The 18642-nt window shown below is 51.5% G+C and overlaps 1 protein-coding gene across 12 annotated transcripts in view; it reads left to right on the top strand.

The window, feature by feature from the left end:
- NUMA1 (nuclear mitotic apparatus protein 1) overlaps positions 1-18642 on the top strand; it is an 80729-nt gene that overhangs the window by 57110 nt on the left and 4977 nt on the right. For 8 of the 12 annotated variants that reach the window (XM_017948716.3, XM_009186841.3, XM_003910352.4 and 5 more), the window contains 16 exons: positions 1825-1904; positions 3030-3112; positions 3758-3838; positions 5208-5295; positions 6861-6984; positions 7494-7651; positions 7951-8068; positions 8168-8285; positions 8641-8781; positions 10116-10238; positions 10386-13751; positions 14203-14244; positions 15776-15844; positions 17072-17191; positions 17274-17492; positions 17614-17771. In XM_017948716.3, the coding sequence (XP_017804205.1) occupies positions 1825-1904; positions 3030-3112; positions 3758-3838; positions 5208-5295; positions 6861-6984; positions 7494-7651; positions 7951-8068; positions 8168-8285; positions 8641-8781; positions 10116-10238; positions 10386-13751; positions 14203-14244; positions 15776-15844; positions 17072-17191; positions 17274-17492; positions 17614-17771 (5088 nt within the window). Of the gene's footprint in view, positions 1-1824; positions 1905-3029; positions 3113-3757; positions 3839-5207; positions 5296-6153; positions 6185-6860; positions 6985-7493; positions 7652-7950; positions 8069-8167; positions 8286-8640; positions 8782-10115; positions 10239-10385; positions 13752-14202; positions 14245-15775; positions 15845-17071; positions 17192-17273; positions 17493-17613; positions 18235-18642 lie in introns of those variants that run through there. The other 4 variants (XM_021926233.2, XM_009186846.4, XM_021926232.2 and 1 more) reach the window with 4 other exon arrangements.

The following is an 18642-nucleotide window of genomic DNA, read 5'->3' on the forward strand; positions in this document are numbered from 1 at the left end:
GATGGGCTGGATTTCTCTAGGACTACTGTTGTCCAAAGCATGCTCCATGCAGCTTTACTTACACCAGGCTTTGTGAGGGGTAGGGGGAAGGGTTTTGTGATCAAATAGGTTTAGGAAATAATGCATGTTGTATCTTCTATAAAAATGTTCAGTTTAGTTTAACCCAGCATTTCTCAAACATTTCACCTGAGAACCTCTTTTTATTTTTAGTTAATGGAATACTCTGAGGTAAATATTGCTCCACACTGAGCCAAGGAGTCACAACATTCCAGATTGTGGGTGGGTAGGGGAAATGGCTCATTTGGGAGTCTGTAAGAGATTAGCATCTCCTTAAGACTTTGTAGGAGTCTCTGATCTCAGACCAACTATCCAGACAGAGTGCCTCTAGTGGGGGATTCACTTGGAAGAAGCCTTTGTAATCACATGGGGTATGGGGGGAGGTACACTCATAGTCTTGGCTTGGATGACGCTTGTGCTTTCATGATGTCTCTGGCATTGGAAGTTTCTGGACCTGCCCTGCCCTCCAGAAAGTTGGCTGAGAACTAGGGGTTTAGATTCTGAGAAACAAGGGGCCCACTAATCAGCATCTCCCACTGTAGCCTAGAGAATTCAGCTTTCTAACTGAAGTGGTATTTTACCTGCTGCTTCTGAAAATGGAACCACAGTTAACTAGGGGATCCAGCAAAGTTCCTCGACTAGGCTGAAGGCTGAGATGGCAAAAGCCTCCCAGAGGAGGATCCCAGGGATTAGTATTCTTTTTTTTTTTTTTTTTTTTTTTGAGACAGAATCTCCCTCTGTCTCCCAGGCTGGAGTGCAGTGGCACCATCTCTGCTGACTAATCTCTGTCTCGGGTTGAAGCAATTCTGCCTCAGCCTCCTGGGCTGTGTGAGAGCTCCCCCTGCTGTCTCCCTCTCCTCATGGCTCTCTTCACACTGCCTGCTCTTCCAGTAAAGCAAGTAGAGACAAGAACCACTAATCGAGAATACTAGTCCTGGCTGGGCACGGTGGCTCCAGCCTGTAATCCCAGCAGTTTGAGAGGCTGAGGTGGGTGGAGCTCAGGAGTTTGAGACCAGCCTGGCCAACATGGCGAAACCCCATCTCTACTAAAAAATAAAAAAATTAGCCAGGTGTGGTGGTCCATGCCTGTAATCCCAGCTACTTGGGAGGCTGAGGCAGGAGGATTGCTTAAACCCAGGAGACAGAGGTTACAGTGAGCCGAGATCGTGCCACTGCATTCCAGCATGGGCGACAGAGTGAGATTCTGTCTCAAAAAAACAAACAAAAAACTAGTCCATGGGATCCTCCTCTGGGAGGCTTTTTGCCATCTCAGCCTTCAGCCTAGTGGGGGAACTTCACCCTGTCACTTCGGAGCCTTGTTTCCTCCTGTTCTTTCAGTTCTTGGATGTGTTTTTCCTTCCCCATGGTCTTCTCTCACTCTTATCCTAGGTGTGTTCTCCAGGCTTCCTGACAGCTTAGAGTTGAGACATTCCAGATGGTGTAATCTAGCTTCCCATTCATCTGGGCTGCCTCCATCTCCTCTCGGCCCCTTTCCACAGAGCTTTTTTATATTTGCAAAGAGGATGATAGAATGCCATCTTTTCCAGAAGAACCCCATGCCTCAAGTCCTCACTTCCCACCCACCAGACAGTTCCTTCTGGATAAATGGTGTCCTGGTATCTGTCACCTGTCTCCCAATCTGATCTGGATCTCTTCTAGATCCAGCAGAGATCAAGACTGGAAGGAATGGGGAGGTAGTATGAAATGCAGCAGCAAAGAGGCAAAGATTGCTGAATACTCTGGTCCTAATACTTGCTCTTTTTCTAGCCATGGCACTGAAGAGGGACAGCAAATCTTGCAGCAGCCGGTGCCAGAGAGACTGGACTTTGTTTGCAGTTTTTTGCAGAGTAAGCACCTTTCTTATCCAGCTATGAAGAAGCTGCTTCCTCAGCTCGTGGGATTGGAGAGTCCAGAGGAACTAGTTCATGAGTGTCTAGAGGAGAAAAATTTCAAGACTCCCCACTCTTTAACACAAAGATGAAAACAGCTGGTTCAGATCCCCTGGGTCTTGTGATGCCTCCATCAGTTGGTGTAAGAAGAGTGTCCCTTCAGTCCCAGAGCCCTTCTCAGAGATCTAGGTGTAGCCAGAAGGTTACTTTTTGGGACCTATCACCTTGAACTCTTTGAGCACCTTAAGTTTCTGTTCCCCCCAACTTCAAGGAGATAGAAGCGAGAGTCTTTCCCTTGCAAGAAAAACTATTTTTCCCAGATAACTTTGAATTCGTTGCTTAGGCGATAGGTGTAGGGGCAGAGGCAGATTAAGGTTGATCTTGACCTCCCTCACTGCTTGTGTGACCTTTCTGGACGTAGGTTCCCTATGTATAATATGGAGATGATAACTGCTCTTCAAGTGGATGGGTGGATTAAATAAGAACATATGCAAAGCTTCTAGTACAGTGCTTGTCAGCTCCCCTCCCCTTGTCCAGCCTTAGACCACACAGTCCTCGTCTTTGACATGGGGAGCTAGCTGCCATCTCCACTCCTAGAGAATTATAGGAAAAGAGAGGCTATATTTAGATAAAGCAAGGTGTTAATAATTGAGCCCAGACCCTTGGGCAGCATGAGAGTCAGGTATCCCCAGGTGTCCTCCTCTGACCCAGCTGCAGGTTTCCTCTGTGATCTCAGTTGGAACAGGATTCTAAGTGACCTGGCATCTCTGGGCTCTTCCTCTGTGGTGCTGAGAGAGAGTTGGTGAGTGGGTGGGAGAGTGCAATGTCATGACCCAGAGTTGCTGTGAATTCCCAGGCTGCTTTCTTCTTCCATTATCCTTGTAGCCCTTGGATTGACCCAGGATAGAACTGACTTCAGATGGAAAATTGTAAGGCAGGGGAAAGAGGGCATAGGAGTAAGGAGCCCTACATCTCATAGCTCCACCAGAGATAGCCATTCTGCTCCCCAGATTTAAGTGTTCTGGGATTTCAGGTATGGTTCCCAGGAAGTTCACCCTGTTTTCTACATTGTTGTCATTGCAGAAAATCAAAAACATCCCTCTTCTCCAGAATGCCTGGTGTCTGCACAGAAGGTGCTAGAGGGATCAGAGCTGGAACTGGCCAAGGTACTTATGGAATACCCGACTGGGGAGGCGGAGCAGGGTTGGAGTAATGGTATCCGAGGGACCCTGCAGGGCCTTCTCTTAACCCAAGGGGAGATGATGGGTGCTTTATTTCTGGGGCTCTAGTACATTGGAGGTAGAACCAGGCAGCCACCTGTCTGAGTCAGAGGCTGATTTAGCCCAAGGATTCTAGGAGCCCATGATCTTATGACAGAGATTATGAAATAAACAATAGTTTACTAGACCATTACTGCCGGCCTTGGTGGAGACCTGGCAGAAATCAGGTCTCACTCGACTATCACCATATTTTTATTATAGCTCAGTCTGCATCATTCCCTCTGTTCTTTCTGGGTGCTGACCTATAGAGGGTACCTAAAGCTTCACACCCAGGGTTCCATGAGTCCAGGAATTGAGCCATGCAGGAATCTTGGTGCTCAGCTTTTTGTATAGTGTACACTGTGTCCTCAATTGAAAAAAAAAACCCAAAATGTTTCCTGGAGCTATTAAGGATGGTGGCCTGGGGTTGCTGAATTCTAGGACTTTCAGAAGAATCGCCAGAATAGCTCAGAGTCCCCAGAACTGCCCAGAATGGGGCCACTGAGACAAGAGACAGCCCCACTCAGTGACTGCCTCCTGTTTGGCTTCTAGATGACCATGCTGCTCTTATACCACTCTACCATGAGCTCCAAAAGTCCCAGGGACTGGGAACAGTTTGAATATAAAATTCAGGTAAGCCCTTGTGCCTCCATGCCACCTAGTGGGCCTAGCCCCTGCTTCACCTCACCTGACTTGTTTTTCTTTGAACAGCAGATACTGGTCTTTTTAAAAATACAGTTATAACAGTTACTGCCATTCATCATAGAAAATCTGGGAAATGTTGAAAAGCATGCAGAAGGAAATAACAGTTGCCGATAAACTCATTCCCAGAGGTTGCTAACATTTTAAAGGATGTACTTTCAAGTCCTTTTTTATGTGCATATATTTAACTGTAATATATGTTTTAGGATAATACATAGAAATTATTCTCTGTTCCTATATGTGTTTCTGCGTGTGTGTGTGTGTGTGTGTGTGTGTGTGTTTCCACAGAATTTGCACTTCATTTATCTCATCCTTTCCTCTGGTAGGGTCATCTGGAAGAGGCCAACATAGTTATATATAAAAGCTTCCTGGCCGGGTGTGGTGGCTCACACCTATAATCCCAGCACTTTGGGAGGCTGAGACAGGAGGATTGCTTGAGGCCAGGAGTTCAAGATCAGCCTGGGTAACATAGCGAGACCCTGTCTCAACAAAAAAGATATTTTTAAAAAAATGAACTGGCCAGGCATGGTGGCTCAAGCCTGTAATCCCAGCACTTTGGGAGGCCGAGGTGGGCGGATCACGAGGTCAGGAGATCGAGACCATCCTGGTGGCTAACACGGTGAAACCCCATCTCTACTAAAAATACGTAAAACTAGCCGGGCGAGGTGGCGGGCACCTGTAGTCCCAGCTACTCAGGAGGCTGAGGCAGGAGAATGGCGTAAACCCGGGAGGCGGAGCTTGCAGTGAGCTGAGATCCGGCCACTGCACTCCAGCCTGGACGACAGAACAAGACTCCGTCTCAAAAAAAAAAAAAAAAAAAAAGAATTGTGTGTGGCAGTGTGTGTCTGTAGTTCTAGCTACTTGGGAAGCTGAGGAGGAGGAGTTGACTCCGGGAGTTGGAGGTTATAGTGAGCTATGATTGTGCTGCTGTGTTCCAGCCTGGGTGACATAGCAAGACCTTGTTCCTTAACAACAATAACAATAAAAGCAACTTTCTGATTGTGTTACTTTCCTTAACAGTCACTTCGCTTGTGGTCAGGAGTGAAGTCAGTCAGGAACTCTGAGTTGGGTACATCTTGAGGGGAGGTGGGAGGGAAGGGAGCAAGTGGGGTGAACATATCTCTAGTTGAATGTTGTTGGCTGGGTCATAGGACCTCAGCTCTGAGAGGGAGAATGGAATCCAGCAGGCTTCTAGGGCACGAGGGAGCCAGGGACTGGCACTGCCAGGGTGGAGCTCCTGGCAGCCATCCTTTCAGAGGCCTAACACCTCAGTGATGTTCTTTTTCTCTCTGTGGCCCAGGCTGAGTTGGCTGTCATTCTTAAATTTGTGCTGGACCATGAGGATGGGCTAAACCTTAATGAGGACCTAGAGAACTTCCTACGGAAAGGTGAGTAGGTACATACTCCTGAGAATCCCCTCATCTCTGAAATGGGGAATACTAGGATCCTGAGTTGTCAAGAAGTGCGGTGGGGGTTTGTTTCTGTCCGCAACACAAGACAGAGTTGGTGGTCAGGAAAAGTGTGTGTAATGGAGTAGGTCGATTTCTGGGTCATGTATCATCTCAGTTCCTATGGAGCTCCTCCTTGCTGCCTGGCAGCAGTGATGTAGGATATTTACAAGTGATCATACCTACTTTTGTTTTTTATTTTTTAAACAATCATTAGGCTTAGAAGCTGATAATGTGCAGTCTTTTTTTTTTTTTTTTTTGAGATGGAGTCTCTCTCTGTCACCCAGGCTGGAGTGCAGTGGTGTGATCTCAGCTCACTGCAACCTCTGCTTCCCAAGTTCAAGCAGTTCTCCTGCTTCAGCCTCCTAAGTAGCTGGAATTACAGGTGCATGCCACCACACCTGGCTAATTTTTGTATTCTTTGTAGAGATGGCGTTAAACCATGTTGATTAGGCTGGTCTCAAACTCCTGACATCAGGTGATCTACCTGCCTCAGCCTCCCAAAGTGTTAGGATTATAGGCATGAGCCACTGCGCCCAGCCCACAGTCTTTTAAAAAATGTTTTTCCCATCATGTAGCACATGTTCTAGGTGGAAAGGCAGATACATAAACCAGGAAATATGATAAGGAATCTAAGTATGGAATATATCAGTGGTCTCGGCTGGTGCTACAGTAGAAAGAGTGATCGTTCTGCTGGTCTTCTGATGAAGAGGTCAGCTGGTGGATGATAGGAATGTAAGAAGGAGGTCTAGGCGAGTTCTAGCCATTGAGTTTGATGTTCCTTGTATTCAGGTTCCTCATGAGACCTTCAGGTGGAGATGTTGGAAATGTGAGTCCAGAATTCAGGAGCTGGCTCTGGACCAGAAGATAGGTTTGCAAGTCAGCATTGGATGGCCACTGAATCCGTGGGCACTATGGGCAGAGCCAGGAGGCCCCATCAGATCTCTGGGAGCTTAGAGGGTGGGTAGAGGAGGGAGGAGCAGATGAGGAGACTAAGAATGGGTAATTAGAGGTAGGAAAGTCCTACAAAAGTGGTCACAGAAACCAAGGAAAGAGAAGGGTTTTGAGGAGGAGGGCATTTTGGAGGTACAAGACTTTGGGGGGAAGAATTCCAAATGGCAGTCAGTGGCTCTGATAGGAAAGGTTGTTGGGGGCTGCGAGGAGATCCTGCTCAGGGCTCCCCAAGCCGTCTCTGCAGTATGGACTTGAGGAAAAAGCTGAGCACTTGGTGCAGTTTCTGAGCCAGAGAACACCCTCACTCCACTGTGCTCTGAGTAGTGATGCTCTGTAGAAATGGAAGCCCTGCACTTTATTTTGGTTAGAGACACGGAACTGTGGATAACCCAGACACCAGGTTCTGCCCAGTGCCTTCCTTGGTAGTTTACATATAAGTATCCACAGATTCACTCCCACTAAGGCCAAGTTCTCAGATTGCATAAAGATGCAAATCTTTTCACCTTCTTACTAATCTTTGATGATTTATTTTGTCTATTTCTTACCCCCAGCTCCTGTCCCTTCTACCTGTTCTAGCACATTCCCTGAAGAGCTCTCCCCACCTAGCCACCAGGCCAAGAGGGAGATTCGCTTCCTAGAGCTACAGAAGGTTGCCTCCTCTTCCAGTGGGAACAAGTATGTTCTGGGCCTTTCCTCCTGGGATAGGGCCTCAGCATCCATCTATTCCTCACATTCCTACCTTCTAGAGTTAAGCTGTTGACCAGCCTCTAGGAGTGCTTGGAGAATCCTGTAGATCTGGGATCTCCTCACCTCCCCAGTATTAATGGGGGGAATTGGTTGGGATTTGTCATGCGCAGAAGGTCTCCCTCAAAAGCTGTTCCCTGTTTATGGAATACCCTTCTTCCTCAAAGACTACAATGAAGTCCCTTCTCTTAGCACATGTCTGCAGAGCCAAGGATAATATATCACTTTTTTTTTTCTGACAAATTAAGGCAGTGAGAAGAAAAATTTTCTCAAGATCATGCCATGAGGCTTGAGGTAGCACTGCAAATAGAACCCAGGTGCACAGGCCTCCCAGCTGCTAGTGGACACTTCCACAGACCCGACTCCCTTCCTGCTGCCTGTTGCTGATTGCTTCAGATCTTAGGCTCTTACCAATGCAACTGGGCCTTTTCCCTCCTCAGCTTTCTCTCAGGTTCTCCAGCTTCTCCCATGGGCGATATCCTGCAGACCCCACAGTTCCAGATGAGACGGCTGAAGAAGCAGCTTGCCGATGAGAGAAGTAATAGGGATGAGCTGGAGCTGGAGCTGGCTGAGAACCGCAAGCTCCTCACCGAGAAGGGTAGGTGGCTGGCACGCTGGCAGATGTGTGAATAGACTTGCCAGAAGGATGTCCCCTTGGCCTCGCATGTTGTCCCCTCTGCTGGAGCCTGGAGCTTAGAGCTCAGCCCTGGGCCTGTGGTCAGGCTGACCTCCTGGAAGTTGGGTTCTGTCTTTGTCCCCATCTTCTCTTTCCCTTAGATTGGATACCATATTCCTCCTCCTCTGTATGCCTCCTCCTCCCTATGCCACCTCCTCCCTTCCCCTCCTGCACATAGTTCTGTGCTGATTCTCCTCTCCTCCTCCCTCCACTCTGGGCAGATGCACAGATAGCCATGATGCAGCAGCGCATTGACCGCCTAGCCCTGCTGAATGAGAAGCAGGCAGCCAGCCCACTGGAGCCCAGGGAGCTTGAGGAGCTACGTGACAAGAATGAGAGGTACAACTCTCCCTGCATTCCTTCCCAGGCTCCCGCCCCTTCGTGCACCCAGCCAGGGGCCCATCCATACTCTCTTCTCGCTGCTTCCCTCCCTCGCAGCCTTACCATGCGGCTGCATGAAACCCTGAAGCAGTGCCAGGACCTGAAGACAGAGAAGAGCCAGATGGATCGCAAGATCAGCCAGCTTTTGGAGGAGAATGGAGACCTTTCCTTTAAGGTGGGTGTTAAGGTGGTGTGTGCATGGAGGCCCCTCAGGGCTGAGGCAGTCTGGAAGGCTCCCCAAGAGAGGGTTGAGAAGAATGTCCCAGCACCTGTCTTACGCTACAGTCTCTCCAGAGACCTGCATATTTTGCCCCTTTCCTTGTCCCATAATTGGCTGCTTCCCGGGTACTGGGTTGTGACCCTAAAGTTTGATTTGTGGTCCTGAATTAGAGGTGTGATGGCTGTGATTGGTTTGTGGAGGGTTGGCAGGATAATTGGAGGCATCCAGCCCCTGGGGTTCAGGGAGCAGACAGCAGTGGTAGGGTCAGCGTTGACCCTGGGTGATGGGGATTCTCACTTGCCCATCTCAGCTGCGGGAGTTTGCCAGTCACCTGCAGCAGCTACAGGATGCCCTCAATGAGCTGACAGAGGAGCACAGCAGGGCCACTCAGGAGTGGCTGGAGAAGCAGGCCCAGCTGGAGAAGGAGCTCAGCACAGCCCTGCAGGATAAGGTAACCCTCTGCTGGGGTCACAGCCACAGTCTTGACCACATATGCAAAGCTGAATCCAGTTTACCACTGTGCTCTTCTGGGCCTTTGGGTATTAAGCTGCTTTCTCTTTAAGGTTTGATAGTGTGCTGTAATTGAAAGGTTGAAAGATTGTGGGCTTCAGTCTAGTACACCTTTCTTTTTTTTTTAATTTATTTTTATTTTTTTCCCCAGTCAGTGCCCTCACTTTATAGTATACCTTTCAATCCTATCTCTGGTGTTTATAAGATGTGGATCCTGGACAAGTTAATCAGTCTGTTTTTCTAAGCATTCTTTCCCTAAAATGGGAGTAATAACGAGTAGCAGCCTTACCACCTATTATGAGAAAATGTATGTAAAGCACTTCACACATCACGTAGTGTAAAGTAAGCTCTCGGTGAACCAGTTGTTATGGTTGCTATTGGTAAGAACCCAACTTGGCCACTTAGTAATAACCATGTAGCCCTTGATCTTGGCACTTAGCATCTGCTTCAGGTTCTTGCTCTGTAAGAGAAATAGTAATAGCTGCCTCTCACATTTGTAAGTGAATTAGAAATTCAGGAATGCACCCAGGCCGGGCACGGTGGCTCACGCCTGTAATCCCGCTACTTTGGGAGGCCAAGGCGGGTGGATCACCTGATGTCAGGAGTTCGAGACCAGCCTGGCCAGCATGGTGAAACCCTGTCTCTACTAAAAATACAAAAAGAAAAATTAGCTGGGTGTAGTGATGCATGCCTGTAGTCCCAGCTACTCGGGAAGCTGAGACAGAAGAAGCTCTTGAACCTGGGAGGCGAAGGTTGCAGTAAGCCAAGATCTCACCACTGCACTCCAGTGTAGGCGACAGAGCAAGACTACGTCTCAAAAAAAAAAAAAAAAAAAAATAGGGATGCACCCAGCACAGCCTCTTACAGGTACTTAGTGAACAGTGGTGAAGAAGTGGGTTTGGGACTGGGGGATGTTGCAGCTGCTGCCAGTGCTTCCCAGAGGATGGTGGGCAGCTGGTGGTGATTTGGATAATCTAGGACTCAAGACTTATCTGAGGAAGGGTATACAGTAAGGAAATTTGAAGTAAACTCAGCAGCCTTGGGGAAGTAGTAAGAAGGTCACATTATGCTTTTATTCTGCCTTAGAACTAGGTCTAGAGAGTCAGGTCCCTCATGCTCCCAGTTCCATGATTTCTGCTTTTTTCTAGGTCATGGCAAAGGAATATCTTGGTAACAAGATGATAGGCCCCATGTTTGTTGATGTTTATGAGGGCTTGTGTGGTAATCTGGTGCCTGTTCCACCTCTCTGTTCACATGGGTCTCATTTACTCCCAGAAATGCCTTGAAGAGAAGAACGAAATCCTTCAGGGAAAACTTTCACAGTTGGAAGAACACTTGGCCCTGCTGCGGGAGAACCCACCCCAGGAGAAGGGCGAGGTGCTAGGTGATGTCTTGCAGGTAGGAATGCACAGGACAACCTGTGTGCTGGGAGTTGGTGTGGACTCACATTCAGTACCTTTGGGTTCCTGGTGTTCTGCCATTTCCAGAGGAGGCTTGGTGACTGAGGAGTCATGCTGATCCCAGTTTATCTCTTTATACCACCAGCTGGAAACCCTGAAACAAGAGGCAGCCACTCTTGCTGCAAACAACACACAGCTCCAAGCCAGGGTGGAGACGCTGGAGACTGAGCAAGGCCAGCAGGAAGCCAAGCTGCTTGCTGAGCGGGACCACTTTGAAGAAGAAAAGCAGCAGCTATCTAGCCTGATCGCCAACCTGCAGAGCTCCATCTCCAACCTCAGCCAGGCCAAGGAAGAGCTGGAGCAGGCCTCCCAGGCTCATGGGGCCCGGTTGACTGCCCAGGTGGCCTCTCTGACCTCTGAGCTCACCACACTCAATGCCACCATCCAGCAACAGGATCAAGAACTGGCTGACCTGAAGCAGCAGGCCAAAGAGGAGCAGGCCCAGCTAGCACAGACCCTCCAACAGCAAGAACAGGCCTCCCAGGGCCTCCGCCACCAGGTGGAGCAGCTGAGCAGTAGCCTGAAGCAGAAGGAGCAGCAGTTGAAGGAGGTAGCAGAGAAGCAGGAGGTAACTAGGCGGGACCACGCCCAGCAACTGGCCACTGCTGCAGAGGAGCGAGAGGCCTCCTTAAGAGAGCGGGATGCGGCTCTCCAGCGGCTGGAGGCACTGGAGAAGGAGAAGGCTGCGAAGCTGGAGATTCTGCAGCAGCAACTTCAGGTGGCTAATGAAACCCGGGACAGTGCTCAGACCTCAGTGACACAGGCCCAGCGGGAGAAGGCAGAGCTGAGCCAGAAGGTGGAGGAACTCCGCGCCCGTGTTGAGACAGCCTGCCGGGAACAACATGAGGCCCAGGCCCAGGTAGCAGAGCTAGAGTTCCAGCTGCAGTCTGAGCAGCAAAAAGCAACTGAGAAAGAAAGGGTGGCCCAGGAGAAGGACCAGCTCCAGGAGCAGCTCCAGGCCCTCAAAGAGTCCTTGAAGGTCACCAAGGGCAGCCTTGAAGAGGAGAAGCGCAGGGCTGCAGATGCCCTGGAAGAGCAGCAGCGTTGTATCTCTGAGCTGAAGGCAGAGACCCGAAGCTTGGTGGAGCAGCATAAGCAGGAACAAAAGGAGCTGGAAGAAGAGAAGGCTGGGCGCAAGGGGCTGGAGGCTCGATTACAGCAGCTTGGAGAGGCCCATCAGGCCGAGACTGAAGTCCTGCGGCAGGAGCTGGCAGAGGCCATAGCTGCTCAGCGCACAGCTGAGAGTGAGTGTGAGCAGCTTGTCAAAGAAGTAGCTGCCTGGCGTGAACGGTATGAGGAGAGCCAGCAAGAGGAGGCGCAGTATGGAGCCATGTTCCAGGAACAGCTGATGACTTTGAAGGAAGAATGTGAGAAGGCCCGCCAGGAGCTGCAGGAGGCAAAGGAGAAGGTGGCAGGCATAGAATCCCACAGCGAGCTCCAGATAAGCCGGCAGCAGAATGAGCTAGTTGAGCTCCACGCCAACCTGGCCAGAGCACTCCAGCAGGTCCAAGAGAAGGAAGTCAGGGCCCAGAAGCTTGCAGACGACCTCTCCGCTCTGCAGGAAAAGATGGCTGCCACTAGCAAAGAGGTGGCCCGCTTGGAGACTTTGGTGCGCAAGGCAGGTGAGCAGCAGGAAACAGCCTCCCGGGAGTTAGTCAAGGAGCCTGCGAGGGCAGGGGACAGAGAGCCCGAGTGGCTGGAAGAGCAACAGGGACGCCAGTTCTGCAGCACACAGGCAGCGCTGCAGGCTATGGAACGGGAGGCAGAGCAGATGGGCAATGAGCTGGAGCGGCTGCGGGCCGCACTGATGGAGAGCCAGGGGCAGCAGCAGGAGGAGCGTGGGCAGCAGGAAAGAGAGGTGGCACGACTGACCCAGGAGCGGGGCCGGGCCCAAGCTGATCTTGCCCTGGAGAAGGCGGCCAAAGCAGAGCTTGAGATGCGGCTGCAGAATGCCCTCAATGAGCAGCGTGTGGAGTTTGCTACCCTGCAAGAGGCACTGGCTCATGCCTTGACAGAAAAGGAAGGCAAGGACCAGGAGTTGGTCAAGCTTCGTGGCCTGGAGGCAGCCCAGATAAAAGAGCTGGAGGAACTTAGGCAAACCATGAAGCAACTGAAGGAACAGCTGGCTAAGAAAGAAAAGGAGCACGCATCTGGCTCAGGAGCCCAATCTGAGGCTGCTGGCAGGACAGAGCCAACAGGCCCCAAGCTGGAGGCGCTGCGGGCAGAGGTGAGCAAGCTGGAGCAGCAATGCCAGCAGCAGCAGGAGCAGGCCGACAGTCTGGAACGCAGCCTCGAGGCTGAACGGGCCTCCCGGGCTGAGCGGGACAGTGCTCTGGAGACTCTGCAGGGCCAGTTAGAGGAGAAGGCCCGGGAGCTAGGGCACAGTCAGAGTGCCTTAGCCTCGGCCCAAAGGGAGTTGGCTGCCCTCCGCACCAAGGTACAAGACCACAGCAAGGCTGAAGATGAGTGGAAGGCCCAGGTGGCCCGGGGCCGGCAAGAGGCTGAGAGGAAAAACAGCCTCATCAGCAGCTTGGAGGAGGAGGTGTCCATCCTAAATCGCCAGGTCCTGGAGAAGGAGGGGGAGAGCAAGGAGTTGAAGCGGCTGGTGATGGCTGAGTCAGAGAAGAGCCAGAAGCTGGAAGACAGGCTGCGCCTGCTCCAGGCAGAGACAGCCAGCAACAGTGCCAGAGCTGCAGAGCGCAGCTCTGCTTTGCGGGAGGAGGTGCAGAGCCTCCGGGAGGAGGCCGAGAAACAGCGGGTGGCTTCAGAGAACCTGCGGCAGGAGCTGACCTCACAGGCTGAGCGTGCGGAGGAGCTGGGCCAAGAATTGAAGGCGTGGCAGGAGAAGTTCTTCCAGAAAGAGCAGGCCCTCTCCACCCTGCAGCTCGAGCACACCAGCACACAGGCCCTGGTGAGTGAGCTGCTGCCAGCTAAGCACCTCTGCCAGCAGCTGCAGGCTGAGCAGGCCGCTGCCGAGAAACGCCACCGTGAGGAGCTGGAGCAGAGCAAGCAGGCAGCTGGGGGGCTGCGGGCAGAGCTGCTGAGGGCCCAGCGGGAGCTTGGGGAGCTGATTCCTCTGCGGCAGAAGGTGGCAGAGCAGGAGCGAACAGCTCAGCAGCTGCGGGCAGAGAAGGCCAGCTATGCAGAGCAGCTGAGCATGCTGAAGAAGGCGCATGGCCTGCTGGCAGAGGAGAACCGGGGGCTGGGTGAGCGGGCTAACCTTGGCCGGCAGTTTCTGGAAGTGGAGTTGGACCAGGCCCGGGAGAAGTATGTCCAAGAGTTGGCAGCTGTACGTGCTGATGCTGAGACTCGTCTGGCTGAGGTGCAGCGGGAAGCACAGAGCACTGCCCGGGAGCTGGAGGTGATGACTGCCAAGTATGAGGGTGCCAAGGTCAAGGTCCTGGAGGAGAGGCAGCGGTTCCAGGAAGAGAAGCAGAAACTCACTGCCCAGGTAAGGTACTCAGCCCAACCACCCTCCCAAAGATCAGGAGCTGAGAGCATGGGGACATCGATCCTGTGTTCCAGGGCCTCTGGCTCCTACACTGGAGTGTCTTGCCTTTCCTCATTCACTGGGTGGCAGAAAAGGAGAGGTGGCTGATGGAGTTCAAGTCTGTTGCCCCTGTCATCCTAAAGAAAATGTCAGTGGCCTCCCCTCTCCTGAAGGCTCTGTCACTGGAGAGTCAAGCTGTGATGACCACCAGCCCATTCAGAGGTGCACCTGCACTGGATGCCTCAGGAGCCACTGGGGACTAGAATCAGTCTAACTGGCATTTTTAAACTTAGTGTCAATCTAGTGCCTTAGGGGAAAGTATCAGAGCCTCAGTGAGGTCAGCCTGGCAGCAGGGCTGGTGCCTCTTTGGCCTCATCTCACTCTGTCTCCATTGCTCCTCCCCCATGTACAGGTGGAGCAGCTAGAGGTATTTCAGAGAGAGCAAACTAAACAGGTAATGCCTGGGGTCCTCGCTAAATGCTGGCTGCTTAAACGGTGACCAGTTTCGGTGCATGAGCCCGGCTGCAGCTTGCCTCCGCCAGCTCCTGTTGTGAACTGTTTGTGAAGGGGGCAGGGTCAAGCCATGGAATCCAGGCCCAGGCTTCCCAGGAGTGCGGTGTGCTGGGCTCTCTCGGGCTTCATCCCACCCGTCCCAGGTCGGCCTCTCCACCCTTCTGCACCTTCTCTCATCTGCCTGTCAGGGACAAGGGGTAGCACTGGCTTCATCTTTCCCACACCTGAACCAACGACAGACACAATCTTTGGGATTCTAAAACTTCCCAAGTACTGTGTCTAGTTAAGGATACCCAACCAAGAGGAACAGCAGAATTACCTGTGGGCCTCGTTTAACATTGTGTCCCTTTTTACCAGAGTACAGCTTTATGGAAGCCTTGAAGGTGATATGCGAGGCAGCCCCTACAGGTTAGGGAGAATTGTGGGCTCAGGACACTTGCCCATCACTTTCTGGGGCTCTAACCCCGAGCACAGCATAGAGATGTCTGTAGCAGGAAGGCTGAGGGTGAAGTAGCAGGAGGGGTCTATACCAGATGGGGGCAGGGGAGTGGGGGGTCACATGGTCTGGCTGCCTCTTTCTCACGGGAATCTCTGTGTTGCCTGAGACATCGAGGCTATAGAGCTAGTGTTAGAGCACCCTTTCCCCGTCACTCTCCTACCCAGCCACCCCAGGACTGCCGAAAAATTGGGCCCTCCTCTTCCTCTAAGGAGCCTGTGATAATGGGGGAGAATCAAAGTGAATAGCAAACAGTTAGCAATGGAGCCGTTGCCTCTCCCCTGTGCTGCCTGGTCATGCTTGAACTCCCAGAATACTTGAAGCAGCCAGGGGTGCATGGGGCTGTTATGTTCTTTCTTTTCCCCTACTCCCTGTGCTCCTCTTTGTGGGAGTTGGGTGGGCTTTGGAGTACATGTGCTACACCTGCTCTTGTCTTCCAGCAATCTGTTCCCCCAATGCTAACCACAGCAGCCATGCTGCTAGCACCAGCCCTAACAGCCTGTGGATGTTGGGAAGAGGTCTGAGCATCTGTGGGCTTGGGCTTTGGCAGTTTCTGGGAGGGAGGCATGGCAATTCATTGAGTATGTCGGCTAGAATTACAGACTAGGTCCTGGGAAGGTTGCGGCTGCAGAGTGGTGGCAGCAGCAGGGTGGTGGTGAGGTGTCAGCTCTCCAGAGTCAATTCCGATTCTGGAGGTGACAGGGGTTGGGCAGGCCTCTTTCTCTGCAGGCTCAGGGTAGAGGCAAGTATGGACAGGTGGCCCTGGCAACATCTATGTGTTAGATTGCCTCACTCAGGCCCTGCCAAGCAGCCTGGGCAGCAGGCTGTTCCCTAATTGGAGGCCAGAGAAAGGGCCTGAGTTTATTCTAGGAACGCTGGCGATCCTGGTCTGGGCCACCCCATGATGGGTGGACATCTGGGATGAACATCCAGGGGAAGTCCTCCTGAGTCTTCTGTCCTCCTCTTCCCTCCCCAGGTGGAAGAACTGAGGAAGAAACTGGCTGACTCTGACCAAGCCAGCAAAGTGCAGCAGCAGAAGCTGAAGGTGGGGCAGCTGGGGGAACGGGTCTGGCCTCTGGACAGGGGAGGAAAGCTGTTCTCTAAGCTCTCGGGCCGTGGGGGTGTGTGGGCAGAGGAGGGGCACCCTGTGTTCCAGGCAGCCCTCCTAGGAAGCCTGTGGCTTAGAAGCCCCTGCATGTGTCTTCTGGGAGCTCTCAAGAGACAACCAGGGTGGTTCCCATCTCTCAACTGTCACTGTCCACTACAGCAGCTACTAGTCATGTGTGGTTATTGAAATTTATTAAAGTAAATCCAGTTCTTCAATCACACTAGCTACATTGTGTCCCTGCTCAGTAGCTACATGTGGTTAGTGGCTGCTGCATTGGACAGCACAGATACAGAACTTTCCACCGTTGCATAAAGTTCTGTTGAACCATGTAAGTCCAGATAGTCTGGGCAGGGAAAGAACGAGTGTCACCAGTGTTGAATATTACAATGCAGTTTAATAACATTCTTAATGATTCCAACTGTGTCACCTTCTTTGGTTTAATACTTGCTTTCTGCAGTTCTAGGCTTCACAGCCTTTAGTCAGGGGCAAAGGAATTGGGCATCAGTGGTATTGGGACTCACTAAAGCCCTGGTGGGTCCTAGGAGTTGGTGGGAGCTCAGAGCTTCATTTCATACCATGGTGCCACAGCATGTCTTGATTGCAATAAACAAATGTTTATTCTGCTCCTTGTGGGGCCTGTCCTGTGTTAGGAGAGGCAAAGGTGGGATGCTTCTATACAGTATCTACCGCAGAGTACTTGCTGGCCTTGCAGATGGACAGAGAATTAGGCCCTGTTCTTAAGGAGTTATAGTCTGGACAGGAGGCAGTGTGGGCATCATAAATAAGCCCCCACGGGCTTTTGGAGTTTAGTGGACCAAGTCTTACTCTGCCATTTAGTCATTGTTGCTATGGTCAATTTGCTTAAATCTTTGAACTCAGTTTCCTCCTCTGAAAAGGGGATGAAGTGACTTCTCAGAGTGGCTTTGAGGAGAAACAAGTTCCCCTGTCCTCAGAGAGCTCACATGCCAAGTGCCTCACTCCAGGCTCCGCACCTGGGTGTTCAGTAGGCTGTAGTCGGGTGGAGTGTATCTGGGGTGGTGTGGTTTTCTTCCTCTTCCTAAGTTCAGGAGTCTGAAGCACCTCTGGAGCCCCAGAGGCTGATGCAGATGAGTGGACTTGGGTAGAGGGGCCAGAGCAGCTTTCCTGAGTGGACTTTCTTCTCAGGCTGTCCAGGCTCAGGGAGGTGAGAGCCAGCAGGAGGCCCAGCGCCTCCAGGCCCGGCTGAATGAACTGCAAGCCCAGTTGAGCCAGAAGGAGCAGGCAGCTGAGCACTATAAGCTGCAGGTAAGGAGCCCAGCCCCAGCCCATGCTACCTTCCTCCTGCCCTCCAGCCTCTGCCCCACCCACCCATCCTCTCTGCCCACAGATGGAGAAAGCCAAAACTCATTATGATGCCAAGAAGCAGCAGAACCAAGAGCTGCAGGAGCAGCTGCAGAGCCTGGAGCACCTGCAGAAGGAAAACAAAGAGCTGCGAGCTGAAGCCGAACGGCTGGGCCATGAGCTACAGCAGGCTGGGCTGAAGACCAAGGAGGCTGAACAGACATGCCGCCACCTTACTGCCCAGGTGCGCAGCCTGGAGGCACAGGTAAGAATTTGGCTGGCAGACTCACCTCACCCCTATCCCACTGGACCCCTGTGCCCTCTCCTCCTAGGCCACTGATGCCTTAGGTTTTTCTTCACTCTCCCCCTGGCCCTCTCCTTCTCAGGTTGCCCACGCAGACCAGCAGCTTCGAGACCTGGGCAAATTCCAGGTGGCAACTGATGCTTTAAAGAGCCGTGAGCCCCAGGCTAAGCCCCAGCTGGACTTGAGTATTGACAGCCTGGATCTGAGCTGCGAGGAGGGGACCCCACTCAGTATCACTAGGTCAGGAGGCACTCTCCCTCCCTGTGTCTGTTGTTTATGGAGTACCCGCTGTTTATCAGGCTGTATCCTGGTGAGATAAATAAGATGTGATCCAAATTTATTCTTAGAGAAGAATAAAGAAAAACAGGTATTATACCAGATGTCTGTTTAGGGCACAGTTGGAATAAAAAGCAAGCGGTCAAGAAAGGCTTCATGGAAGCTATCGCTCCTGCTGAGTCTTGAAAGCATCCATAGGTGTGTGTGCCAGGTTGACAGAGAAGAGCAGTGTGAACAGAGGCTGTGAAAGAGCCTGACTAGGCTGAGATGGAAGGCCAGGAAGGCCCAAGATCCTAGAGGGCCATCTGGACTCCCCGTTGGAGACCGGCTATTAAGACTTGATCCTAAAGGCATTGAGGAAACCTTGGTGGCTATAATTGAAAGGTTTAAGGGAAAAAAAAAAAAAAAAGGAACCTTGGAAGAATTTGAAACTGAAGAGTACATGGTTAATTTCCATCTTAAAAAGATGATTCTAATAGCCAGTATAGAAGTTAAGACTGGAAATACATACTGTTTTTATTAAACACTTACATTGTACTTATTTTGTGCTAGACATAAAGCACTCCTAACAATTATACCTGATTTATCCCCCAACAACCCTCTGAGGCAGGTTTATTCTGTCTCCTTTAACAGATGAATCTGGGGCATAGAGGGGCAGTCACTTGCCCAAGGTCCCCCAGTGGTAGAGCTGGGGTTTGACCCTGTGCAGCCTGGCCTGAGTCCTTGCTTGTCACCACTCATCTGCCTCTGTCAGTGCCATGATGAGTCTAGGTGAGAGGAGATGAGACAAACCAGGAAAAGGACATAAGCATGGAGAGGGTATGGTTAGGAGAGC

This window comes from Papio anubis, chromosome 12 (assembly GCF_008728515.1).
Source record: "Papio anubis isolate 15944 chromosome 12, Panubis1.0, whole genome shotgun sequence".
NCBI lineage: Eukaryota > Metazoa > Chordata > Mammalia > Primates > Cercopithecidae > Papio > Papio anubis.